The sequence below is a fragment of the Lissotriton vulgaris genome, chromosome 2_1 (assembly GCF_964263255.1).
Source record: "Lissotriton vulgaris chromosome 2_1, aLisVul1.2, whole genome shotgun sequence".
NCBI classification, from domain to species: domain Eukaryota; kingdom Metazoa; phylum Chordata; class Amphibia; order Caudata; family Salamandridae; genus Lissotriton; species Lissotriton vulgaris.
Window position 1 is genome coordinate 207,386,770 of NC_141687.1, and position 13,162 is coordinate 207,399,931.

At 49.5% G+C, this 13,162-nt stretch overlaps 2 protein-coding genes across 2 annotated transcripts in view; one reads left to right on the top strand and one right to left on the bottom strand.

The window, feature by feature from the left end:
- Nucleotides 1-13,162, bottom strand: part of LOC147729840 (schlafen family member 13-like) — a 780,854-nt gene that overhangs the window by 481,248 nt on the left and 286,444 nt on the right. The window lies entirely within an intron of this gene.
- The window catches only part of LOC147729841 (uncharacterized), an 83,352-nt gene that overhangs the window by 21,184 nt on the left and 49,006 nt on the right, over nucleotides 1-13,162 (top strand). Inside the window, exon 2 of the mRNA XM_086958414.1 lies at nucleotides 10,178-10,324. Coding sequence (XP_086814540.1) covers nucleotides 10,178-10,324 — 147 coding nt within the window. The remainder of the gene's footprint in view (nucleotides 1-10,177; nucleotides 10,325-13,162) is intronic.

Consider the following 13,162-nt stretch of genomic DNA (forward strand, 5'->3'; position numbering starts at 1 on the left):
TTTTGCCTGCAAATATAAGAGTTGGTATTCCGGGCTGATATCCCCTCCTAGCGCAAGACATGCACTTACAAAACTTCTGCCAGTGTGAAATCACTGCACTGTGCCCTATATGCGGTGGCAACTTAAACCCCCACCAGGCTACCTAGTTTGCTTCATTATCCCCGGCATTGCTAACCCTCCCCCGAATAAAACCTGGGTAGTCTCCCTCTTAGTTGGAAGGACATGCCAACTTTACTTGAACCATCGTAGCCTTTTAGTGCTATAATACCTTGTTTTCCCCAACTCTGAGGCAGCGGCCCCTAGTGGATGGCAACTTACCCCACCTCCCTAGGTCAACTGGCTAACTTGGCAGGGGATGCTTAACTGAAGCACCTGTCACCTGGCCACGGGGCGAATGAGCTACTTCTTTGCTGAGTTGGCACGACCTTTACACACCTATTCCAAACCTACCCAGGGCGTGTTTGCACACCTTCAGCCTAGGGGACATCCTGTCCATGATTATCAGGTTAACATTGCTACCCAGTCCAATAACTTGCAGCCTTTGCTCTTTGTGCTGTAGCCCTCCCAGCGCCAGTGGTAATTTTCCAAGAACCGGGTGGTTGAACCTGTGGGCATGTTGGAGCTGAAGAGGGAGGTACCAGGCTGAGAGAAACCCCACCGGGGGGGCCGGGAGGTAGAACTCCTGCCCCCGCAGTGTACGCTGGGCCAGTACAAACCGTGAATAAGAGGTCCTGCTCCGTTGACAGAGTCCCAGTCTAACCTTTGTACTTGTAGCAGAATCATTACCCTAAAATAACTGGGCATATCACACCCAGTGCAATCGTTAATTTTTCCTTGATATTTACTCAAGCTGTTCATTGCAATGCAAGTTACTGGTGATAATTTTATCAGACTCAAAGAGTGAAAGCTTGACCAAGCTACTTATGTCCGGAACAGTACAGATGGGGTCTGCAGCAGGCACATACCCCAGTGAGCTATCCTGTTTGAAAAGGATCTTTGACCTGGGATTACACCTCGATCTCTATGCCAAATGCAAGAACACCATAGGAAATGTATTAGTATGCAAATCTGTGACCTAAAGATTGTGCCCAGTGCTATGTAGAAGAAATTACCCATTGCATCAACTTTACAGACCTTGTAAGCAAACATTTGACGGTTACCCACTGATCCTTGCAGTGCACGCCTTACCCCACTGATCTCTACTTACTAAAGAAGCTTTTGTCATACAGATACTGCTGTTAAGGTAGCACAGAGAGTTACTGGTCCTAGTGTGGAAATCTGTAGACCAATTGGTAGGGGAAAGCAACACCCAACCAAGCCCTTAGATTGCAGGACACAGAAAATCAAGTGGCATTTAACTGGGCATTTGAGGTAATGCAAAATAGAAGAATCTCTTTTTAAATAGAACATGCATGAATGAAATTAAAGGTACAGTTTGAAAGACCCTTCTTCCTTGTTGCCCGGTTTCAAAGGCCAGATGTAAAATGTGAGTGGGATACAATGATGCTAACGGTTTGATATAACCATTTCTATAGTAAGATAGCCAGCTGAGTCCTAAGAGGGACCCTAGGGACAGCTTGTCACTGTGCATCTGGGAAGGGTACCATCTGTTACACCTGGCTCAGAGGGAGCGGAAACAAATAATGGATAAGGGCAAGTCAGAAAATTGGCCAAAGTCCCTTCAAAATCACAAGTACAGATTAATAAAGTATAATCCTCTAAGTACCAGTCACCCCCTTTCTGGCTGGCACATGGTGGAGTGGGAGGAATCACCCTGCACCAAACCACATGTGCCCTGTGTACGCTAAAAGGTACCTAGTCGAGCTACCCGGTGCCCCCATGATTCTGGCCTGGACGAATAGACTATCATGGCATAGGGTTAAAATATGTAAGCTGTCAACTCTTCCTGGCATGGCGCGCCACACCGTTCAGGCTCTTCATCCTGTATCTACCACATGGTTTACTTGCAAATTCCCCGAGGATAGTGAGGAGTGGAGGCCGGGAAAAACCAGATACCACAATGTTAGACGGCATGATTAGCTGGCTCCTTTTTTCAAATGTGCCACCTGCAGGTTTAGAATTATTCTGTCGTGCCACTCTGTGGCCTAATGATTCAGACCTGAACAGTTTTTCTGTCTTGGTCATAGTGTAAAAACGGGTGTCTTGGTGTACTGGAAACATTAATTAGCCACGGAACGAACCATGGATATATCCTTAAACACGGGTCACCCGATCGTCAATGAAATAGTGATGGATTTGAGACGTAGGCGCCATCCAAAACTACTGAATTAAAAATTTGCGAAAATAGTTCTATGAAAAAAAAGCATTGAACGAATCGCTCAAAGTCAAAGGACAAGTACTTCCTACATCACATTGCACACTAGGCAGTCTCACACATCCCCATGCAACTGTCGCCAAGGCTGCCTCCTCTCAATCCCCTCTTACAGCTCAGTGCACAAAGGCAGTCTCGCCTTGCAACATGCATCCATCGCACCGGCTGTCTCCGCTCAATCACCTCTTACAGCACACTGCACACTAGGCAGTCTCGCACTGCATCATGCAGCCAACGCACCGCCTCATTGAAAGGCTGGCTTGCTCCCTTGACTGCTAGCTGGCGAGGAGTAAGTGTACCTGAACAGGGAGAGAGTTTCCCAGGTCATTCAGCTGTACTAGAATAAAAGTAAACCCTTCATAGAAAGTAATCAACAACTTAACACATAACAGGAAGCCTCGTCATGATTCAGAATAATTTCCATGTTCAATCAATCAATCAGTGACATTTATAGAGCGCACTACATACCCGTAGGGTCTCAAGGCGCTGGGGGAGGGGGGGTGCCGCTACTGCTCGAACAGCCAGGTCTTCAGCTTCTTCCTGAAGGAGAGGTGGTCTTGGGTCAGGACCAGGTCGGTCGGGAGGGAGTTCCAGGTCTTGGCGGCCAGGTAGGAGAAGGACCTTCCTCCTGTAGTCGCTCTTCGGATGCGGGGGACGGCGGCGAGGGCGTGGTTGGCTGATCGGAGGTGGCGTTTGGGAGCGTAGAAGTTGATTCGGCTGTTGAGGTAGCTCGGGCCTTGGTCGTGTAGGGCTTTGTGTGCGTGGGTGAGGAGGCGGAAGGTGATTCTTTTGTTGACGGGGAGCCAGTGAAGGTCTCTCAGATGTCCGGAGATGTGGCTGGTTCGTGGGATGTCGAGGATGAGTCTGGCAGAGGCGTTCTGGATCCGCTGGAGTCTCTTCTGGAGCTTGGCGGTGGTACCGGCGTAGAGGGCGTTGCCGTAGTCCAGTCGGCTAGTGACGAGGGCCTGGGTGACGGTCTTCCTGGTCTCGGTGGGGATCCACCAGAAGATCTTCCGTAGCATGCGTAGGATGTTGAAGCACGCCGAGGAGACGTTGTTGACTTGCCTGGTCATGGAGAGGGAGGAGTCCAGGATGAAGCCCAGGTTGCGTGCATGGTCTGTTGGTTTGGGTGCGGTGCCCAGGGTGGGAGGCCACCAGGAGTCGTCCCAGGCGGAGGGTGAAGAGCCCAGGATGAGGACCTCCGTCTTGTCAGAGTTCAGTTTCAGGCGGCTGGTCGTCATCCACTCGGCTACCTCTTTCATCCCTTCGTGCAGGTTGGCTCTGGCGGCGGCGGGGTCGTTGGTCAGGGAGAGGATCAGCTGGGTGTCGTCGGCGTAGGAGATTATGCTGAGGTTGTGTTGGTGTGCGATGGCCGCGAGGGGGCTCATGTAGACGTTGAAGAGGGTGGGGCTCAGCGAGGATCCTTGAGGGACGCCGCAGATGACTTCGGAGGCCTCTGACTTGTACGGTGGAAGGCGGACTCTCTGTGTTCTTCCGTCGAGGAAGGAGATGATCCATTCCAGCGCCTTGTCCTGGATTCCGACGTTGCTGAGGCGCTGTACTAGGGTGCGGTGGCAGACAGTGTCGAATGCCGCGGAGAGGTCTAGGAGGATGAGGGCCGCTGTTTCTCCGTTGTCCATCAGGGCTCGGATGTCATCGGTGGCGGCGATGAGGGCGGTCTCGGTGCTGTGATTGGCTCGGAAGCCGGACTGTGAGGGGTCGAGGGATCTGTTCGTCTCGAGGAAGGCGGCCATCTGCTTGTTGACGGTCTTCTCGATGACTTTGGCTGGAAACGGGAGGAGCGAGATGGGGCGGTAATTCTTGAGTTCGGTGGGGTCCGCTGTGGGTTTCTTGAGTAGAGCGCTGAGTTCGGCGTGCTTCCAGCTCTCAGGGAAGGTGGCGGTGTCGAAGGATGTGTTGATGATGTCTCGCAGGTGGGGTGTGATGACAGCGTCGGCCTTGTTGAAGACGTGGTGAGGGCAGGGGTCGGTCGGTGATCCGGAGTGGATGTTACACGTTTCTGCAAAGAAATGACCATTGCATTTTGGATGAATCTGTGTTCCTGGGCTGAACCTTTGACATCATTTGTACTCCTGCTAATTCAAGATTAAAATACATATATACCCTCCCTTAACATGTTGCCAACTTGGGACACATAACTTTGTCACTTCATACCTACAGGCATGGAAATACTGCCAAAGTTATCCCCACCTTAATACCCGTTTACCCTAAATAAATACTGGATACCGGAACAAAAGATTACCAACTAACCTTTGAAAAGGGTCTTCCACATGCATGTAATGGTCATCATTGTACATCACAATTTTGATCCCATTAAGGAACAGGCTGCCGAGGTTGTATTTTATACCTATATTTATTATGATCTTTGACTCTCTCTTTAGTGTTTTACTTCCCTACACACCTTTGTATGGACCTCCACGTGAATGAGACGCTCACCGACCCTTGCACACAATATAGTGGTAGGAGGTGGGAAGTGTTTCTGATAACAACCTGTAAAATGATATACGAGCTCTTGAAAGAGAGCAGACCACTCCTGCCCTGTGCCCCAACCCTGCTGCTCTTTAATCCCAGGGTCACGGTTGCATGTACATTTCCAGATGTTCTGTGCTGGTTCTCTGTTCGGGGAGACAAACAGGCACCACAACAATTTGCTTGTTAAGGGAGGTTTGGGAGCCCCACAATATGTCCTTGTGAGAAGTAGGGGGGAGTATATAATGAGATACTTTGCTGAGGCATGGTGCAGTAGCGTAATGTCTTGGTTTCTGGTATCTAGCAACCAGGCCTTAACCCACAGTCCCCTTCTCTACCTGCTATGTCACACAGTTGCTTCTTACTGCTGTACCTCGGTGAGAGCTCTCCGCTCATCTGGCCTTTAGCGTGCCTTGGCCGTATTCTCTGGAACGATAACTCGCCGGGATAGTTTTACCCGCCCAGCACTCAGCTGCTCCTCCTTACATTAAAAAGTGCTTATACCTGCCACCACCCTGATGGCCACAGCCGGCCCAGGTTTTATTCCTCATCATCATTATGATATTTTTTTATTATTAATGAAAAGGGGGGGGGGCCTGCATAGTGCCGATGACTGTACCTCCGGACTGTAAATGGGACAAACGAAAATTGATCATGAGGGCAGGGGTGCCTATTCTCAAAGGAGCATGGATGATGAAATTATGGCGAGGCTAAGACATGCAAGCTAATTGAACATGTTTCTCCCAGCAGGGAGACACATGAGCGCCTGTGAGGTCGTATCAAAACCACATTAATCAAAGGCCCACCGAACAATAGAAAACCTGATGGATAGGGTACCTAGCAACATTTGTAGGAACCTGTCACACCTCTTGCCTGTGGTGCTGCACAAGCGCCCGCCTTTCCTCTCAAAAGTACTCCAGGTGCCTCGTGTAAAAACCAGCTCGAAAAGTCGCTGTCCTGCCTGGGGGATGTGAAATGTATATAGCGTGACCCAGCCTGAAGAGCTCCGGGTGCCTCGATGAGCCTCACCGCTGCCTGCACAGATCTGTGCCCAGGGGTCTGTCACTGCAGGTTGGTCTGGCCTGTGTAGAATGGCCCCAAAATCACCGGCAGTGATTCAACGTATGTGTGGGCTGGCAATTCTGCTGTTGCAGCAGGGCCCTATGTGTCAAATTCAGTTCCCCGGAATGCGAAGGCGGGGGAGGGGGTGGAATCCCATTGTCTACTGTCGACCCTCCCTCAGCAAGGCCAATCTGGGCCAATCCGGGCCCCTTGACTGACCGAAGTTTTTTATTAAGCGCTCGAATGCCGCGGCGTCTTGGCGCTGTAGATTAGAAGTCGATGTGAGGCAGATCAGGGTAGGGAAAACAGCCATGTTTTCAGGGGTTTTCTGAACCTCAATTTGGAGGCTTGTGAGCGAAGTTCAGCAGGCAGTGAGTTCCAAAGTTTGGAAGCCTGATTAGAAAAGGATCTTCCACCCCAACGCACTCTCCGGATTCTAGGCACACAGACCAGGTCTGGATTGGCCGATCTTAGTATTAGGTTGGGCACATATCGCGGGAGGAGTTTGGCCAGGTCATCCGATCCTTTTCCGTGAACGGCTTTATGGGCCAGGCAGAGGGCCTTAAACTGAACTCTGCGCTTAATTGGCAGCCAGTGTAGCTCTCGAATGGCACAGGAGGAGGGGTGACGCCTTGGCAGGTTCAAAAGAACTCTGGCGGCCGCGTTCTGGATAGCCTGCAGCTTGATCATTTGCTTCTCTCCCGTACCAAGATAGAGAGAGTTGCAATAGTCAACCCGAGATATTACCAGGGCGGCAATAACAGTCTTTTTTAAGGTGGGTGGGATGTAGGGCAAGATCTTTCTAAGTACCTTCAGCGTATGAAAACAGGCAGAGGTGACTTGATTAACCTGCGCAGTGCAGGAGAGGTTTTTGTCCAATAGAAATCCAAGGTTTCTGACCTTCTCGGCTGGAGTTGGACAGCAGCCGGCTTCCGGGGGCCACCATAGCTGACTCCATATCGAGGGCTTCTGACCGAATTCTATGACTTCAGTCTTCTCAGTATTTAATTTGAGAAAGTTTTGGCTCATCCAGTTTTTCACATTGAGAAGGCAATTCCTGAAACGCCCTGCAGTTGCTTCAATAGAATCGGAGACAGACACTATGATTAGCGTGTCGTCTGCATAAGACACTCATCTCAGGCCATGAGATTTTATCAGATCCGCCAAGGGGGTGACATATAGATTGAACAAGGTTGGTGATAACGCCGACCCTTGTGGGACTCCTCCAGGAAGAGTGAATTCCTCTGATTTAAGTCCATCCCAGTAAACCTGTTGGATTCTACCTGTTAGGAATGATGCTAAGAGGGCCAGAGCGGCATCAGAGATGCCCAGATTTTCCAGTCGGCTCAGTAGGACCGAGTGGTTGACGGTGTCGAACGCCGCGGTTAAGTCAAGTAATATGAGGGCCGTTCTTCCACCGTCATCCATAGTCTTCCTGATATCCTCTGTTGCCATGATGAGAGCTGACTCAGTTGAATGGCATGCTCGAAAGCCATGTTGTGTAGAGTCAAGAAGGTTATTCTTCGTTAGAAAAGTCATCAGTTCTAAGTTCATGGCTTTCTCGAGGATTTTAGCTGGTAGAGGCAGACAGGAGATGGGCCGATAGTTTTTAGTTTCGGAGGGATTGAGTGATTCTTTCTTAAGAATCGGGCGGATACAGGCTTTCTTCCAGATTGAAGGGAAAGAGCTCGAGCAGATAGCCTTGTCAAAACTCCAGTTATGGCTAGTGGAATAGAATGCAGTATGGGCGGAGGGCATGGATCCAATGGGGATCCTGATTTCATCTGTAGGAGAAGGTCCCCGACCTCCGACTCCTTTAACATGGGAAACCTGGGGTAGGTAGGGAAAGTGGATGGTGATGATTCCCTAGTGCCCGCTGCCGGGACCTGAGTGGGAGTGATAGAGATGTTAAGGTCAGTATTGGAGTTGGTAGCTACAGTGCTTAGATCATCATATACTGCCTGTACTTTGTTCTGGAAAAAAGCAGCAATGTTCCCGACAAAATTCTGGTCAGGTGTAAATATAGTGTCTCGCGGGGTTTTTGCCAGAAGAGTAACTGTTTTGAAGAGCTCTCTGGCAGAGTTAGGGGCTTCTTGGATTTTGGTGGTGTAGAATATAGATTTGGCCTGAATAATCGCTGCTTTATACTCCTGCAGAACTTTGGAGTATTCAGCCTTTTTAAGAACACAGTAATTAGATCGCCAAATGCGCTCGGCTTTGCGGCATTTAAGTTTGATTAATTTCAGCTCAGCCGTGTACCACTGGGCGGTGGCCGACCGTTTCTTAGGCACTCGGGACTCCAGAGGAGCTAACTCATCGGCAGCCTGGGCAATCCATCTGTTAAAGTTGGAAGCTCCGGTGTCGATGCTACATTGCTCAAAAGTTGGTGGATTGTTAGCAAGCGCCTCTGTTAGCAGTTTCGAATCTAAGTTCTTCCATGAGCGCTTATTTTCCGGGAGCAGGAAGCGTCTTCTGTGTCTGGCAGAGTCATTGAATTTTAGGTTAAAAAAAAGACAGCCATATGGTCAGACCATGGGACAGGCAAAATAGAGGAAAATTTTAGGTTATTGTTGTTAGTGATAATGCCATCGAGAGTATGTCCTGCATTATGGGTGGGCTTACACACTAGTTGGATCATATCAAAGCTAAGCAGGTTGTCAATGAGAGTTATGGAATCAGAGTCGTTGGTGGCTTCGAGAAGAAAATTAAAATCTCCTAGAATTGTGAAAGTGGCGGAGTCAGTGGTGGATTCCAAATATGTGTGAAGAGCAGTAATGAAGGGAGTTTTTGGCCCAGGGGGTCTGTAGAGCAGCATGCCAGAGAAAATCAGACGGTTGTTACATTTTATTTTGAAGTTCAAGGCTTCAGCCTTCATATTTGACTCTGGTTGGCAGAATATTTTTAGATGGGACTTGTAGATAATACCAATGCCCCCGCCTGTTCTTCCAGGTCGGTTGAGGTACTCTACAAAATAGCCTTCGGGGACTGCTACGTTCCAATCAGGACCGGAGGCCTCTGATGACCAGGTCTCAGTGAGGAACATTACATCTGCGTCATGATCCACTATGAACGCCTCGATATCGCATTTGTGCTTTGGCATGGATCTAGTATTTAATAGGATACATTTTAGGGTCCTTCTCCTGGTAGCAGGAGAGGCGTCCCGACTATGATGATTACAGATGATAGGTTGAAACCCACAGGTCAGGCACTTAGGGACTGAGAAGGAGTCTGAGCAGTTAACTTAGACAGGATTGTTGCAGGTTGGACGATTAAGCTGAAATAGCTCTTTAGCTGAGTAGCGCAGAGGCGAAGATCGGGCAGGGGTCATAGCGCTAGGCGCTGGCCCGGCGCAGACGGGCTTGACTTTGGCGCAACTTTGGCGCGTTTCCGGCGCGCCCGCTGCGCTCGTCCGCTGCGCTGCCGGGAGAGCATTTGGCTAAGTAGGCTCGTGTCAGGGTGGTGCTTGCGAGCGCTAGACCGCGTCCCTGCACTCCCCCACACCTAAGATGGCGGCGATGTGTGGGTGTTTGTGAATTTCGGCAACCCGGTTCTCCCTCCGCACAACGGGACTTCCCGCGGCAGAAACAGGGATAGGGTAGCAGGTAAGGGTCACAGAGCAGTATTATACAATTTATCAATCAAATTGCAGACACGGAGTATTTTTAAAAACGAGGCTTAAACGAGCAATAACGTACAATTTATCAGTCAAATTGCAGAGTAAGTAAATCTTTAAAAACTAAGCTTCATACACAATGAAAATACAAGTTTCCTGCGTGAGCTCTGATCGCTCCACAGGCTTCTGGCTACCTTCCAAGTCCTCCCTATTGCTACTGCGAGGTCGGACAGAACACTGCAGAGAATTAGCATGTCTGTGGCAGGTCTGGTTAATTTCTGGCCTTGTTGCTGCCTTCCTGCGAAAGGTACCAACGGCCCATGGGCGTCCGCAGGGGGGGGCACTTGCCCCCCCCTGGATCACCCGGCCAATGTCTGGTGCTGAGTCGAGTCAGTGGCATTTTTATTTTCCTCTTTAATTCCCCAGCATTGTTTATTATATATATATTAAAGAATAGATGATGATCGTGGATCGGAGATCGGATCTTTTAATTTTGTGAGCAGGCAGACCTCTTTGTTGTATAATCAGCAGAAGCACCATGGAAATCCCTATGACATCATTGCGGCAGACGGAGAGTGCTGCGTCACCTATCTTACGCTGCATGCGCAGCTCTTACGCTGCAAAGTACCGCGCCCGCGCCCACACGTAAGGTCACACAGGCACAGACCCCACCCCCACAGTGGAGTGCAGTGGTGGTGTTTGTTTCCAGGCCAGGGCCGCCCCTGACACCGTAGGAGCAGGAATTCGGGAAAACGGCCGGCAAGATTGCAGCACGATTGAAAGCCCGGGCTTGCCTGCTCCCACCCACAGCTTGAAGTTGAAAGCAAGTGAGTCATCATCCTGTTACTTTTTTTAAATGTCTCCAGCCCTGTGCGCCTTTGCTACCAGGGTCGATTTGAAACAATGACCTTCAATCAAACACGGTAGAGCTAGCCTATTCACAAACTACATTTTTTAGTAAATATCGTAGCACTACAGTAGTACTATTCGTGTACGTGTACCACAAAATGACATTCACAAACCTATCACTGGAGACCTCCGCCTCTGTTTTCTGTGTGAAGAGATCTGCATAGATGTAGGATTATACTTTTTGTCGCCTATGTAGGCGGGACAAGGGGGAGTAAATGGAAAATGGGGAACACTTACTCCTAAATGAGAGGGCTTTATGGCAATTTAATGAGGAATTTAGGAATGGGCATGCTAATACAAACACACATCTACAAAAAGTCCACAGCGTCCATCTTAGAGGTAGTACAGGCTCTGGGCAACCCTGTGAAATCAGAAAAGCCTTGCTAGAATCTGTAAAATTTGAATGCAGCTTGTTTTTATTATCCAGCTCCACCAATTCCAACTGAGTGTGCACTAAGCTCCAGACTCCTCAGAAAATGTTGACCACATGGGTAGATTCCGAAGTCAGGATTCTTCCCTTCGACCCAAACACCTAACCATAACCAAGACTGAGTTTAGCACCCTGAGCTTCTCAGGAAACTAGCCTGAAATTTTATTTACTGAAATCTTCCAAGGAAATGTTTCACCTAGGTCCTGAGTACCAGAAGACCGTTTATTCTGATGGACAAACTAGCATGAGTTAACGGGCCATCAAAATTATGAGGTCTGCGTAAACACAGCAGATCTGTCTTGTTTCCCACTGAGATTTCGGATGTTAAGTATATCAAATATTTCAGGGGAATATGCAGGCAAGAACAGAGCGCTACTAAGTGAATTAAACTCAAAATTACTGATTCACCTGGGCAGACCCATTTCTCATTGGAACCCCTGAGTTCCACTGAGAATAGCCATTACGTCAGCACTCCCACAATTAATACGACCACCAGTAACCTTAACGTTTGGGTGCTAACTTATCACGTGTGGCTCCAGAGCACTCGTACAGAGGACCCTAGTGTTACTGATAAAGAACATTTGTTTCATCCAGCGCTTCAGTTAAATGATAGCATGTCCTATAAACTGCACAAGAGATATCCTTGTGCAAGCCGCGTGGAGCTATCCACGCCCTCATATCCATATGCATGTTCCAAAGGTAGCTCAGTTTGAATGCCTGTGCTTTTTCACTTTTGGCCAAGAGCCGCTCCTGTCTGTAGCTAAGCTCTGCTTTTTTCTTTGCCAGCTTCTAGAAGGTGTGAATGATATCTACCAAAGGCCACAAAAGAAAGAGATGGCTGTGGCACAATAACCCTATGGTGTATGAGTTCCTATGCTGCCTGCTTCCTGCTCCTCCTGCGCCCCAGTTTTTCTTGTGCCCCATCTGGCACACATCATGTCCGAGGATGGTAATGATGTTAACATTTTGCCCCCCCCCCCCTGGAAAAAATTCTGCGGACGCCGGCCCCGACTTCCCACTGGCATGGTCCCACCATGATTTTAAAACTCGAGACCACAACCTTTGAAATACCTGTGTTCGAACTAGGGTGACCAACCGTCCGTAAATTTCACGGACAGTCCGTAATTTTGGCTGTCTGTCCGTTGTCCGTGAAGGATTCTTTAACGGACGCCATTTGTCCGTAATTTTAACCGGGCACAGCTTGCCCCCACCTCCCTTCTTGACTTCGATGCTGTATGAAAGCTCAGACCCCCAGCAGCACTGTAGAGGCACAGCGGGATGGCAACCCTCACACCTCCAGCCCTTGATGAGCTGTTAAGAGGTGCTTGAAGGTGACAGAGGGAGGGGCTGCAGGTTCAGGAGCAGGGGGCATCCATTCACATGCAAACAGCCCTGAATGCCTCTTGTATCTGCTATTTAGAGGGGGGCTCACACATTCCATTTCTACCCAGGGCCCGGGGCCCCAAACATCCTAGACTCGGCCAGATTACACCCCTGATTACACCGAGGCAGCACCTGCTTCTCCTCACCGAGCTTAATTACTGTCACTTATATGTAAGCAAACCTCGGTTCTTCAAACATGCAGTCTATAATGTAAGAGAATAAAGAAATGGCACAATCGCACTCACACTGATTAACAAAGTATGGAGGACAATCAGTTCAATCAGTTCTCTTAGAGTATCTCCTGTAAGTACTGTATATCACAGCAGGGGGTGGCATTTTGGACAGTGAGCATGTCTTCTCGTTGTCTTGTGCAGGAGGGGGCGAGAAGCCCAAGATGATACTAGAATACTGCATGCCCACCTCTGTGCCCACCCTGGTGGATTACGTTCCCTCTCCTGTGATGGCTCCTGTATCCCATGTTGTGGCTCCATTCCACCCCCGCCTGTGATGGCTCTTGTCCCCCCATGTGGTGGCTCCTGCCCCCCCCGCCTGTGGTGGCTCCTGCCCCCCCACCCCCCCGCCTGTGGTGGCTACTGTCTCTCCATGTGGTGGCTCCAATCCCCCCATGTTGTGGCTCCAGTCCACCCCCACCTGTGGTGGCTCTTGTCCCCCCCTGCGGTGGATCCTGTCTCCCCCCTGGGTGGCTTCCGTCCCAGTCCTGGAACGGCCCCTGCAGCGAGGGTGAAGTTCTTGATGGGCCTCTTCTCAAAAGGGCTCAGCTCAAAATTTATATGGAAAGGTCGGCGAGTAAGTAAGTGAAGGGATGGGTGAATGGCTGGATGAATTAGTGAAAGGGTGAATGGATGAATGAAAGATTGAATAAATGGCTAATGAGAGAGGATGGATGGATTGATGAGTGAGGGGAAGGATGGAGAGAAAATGT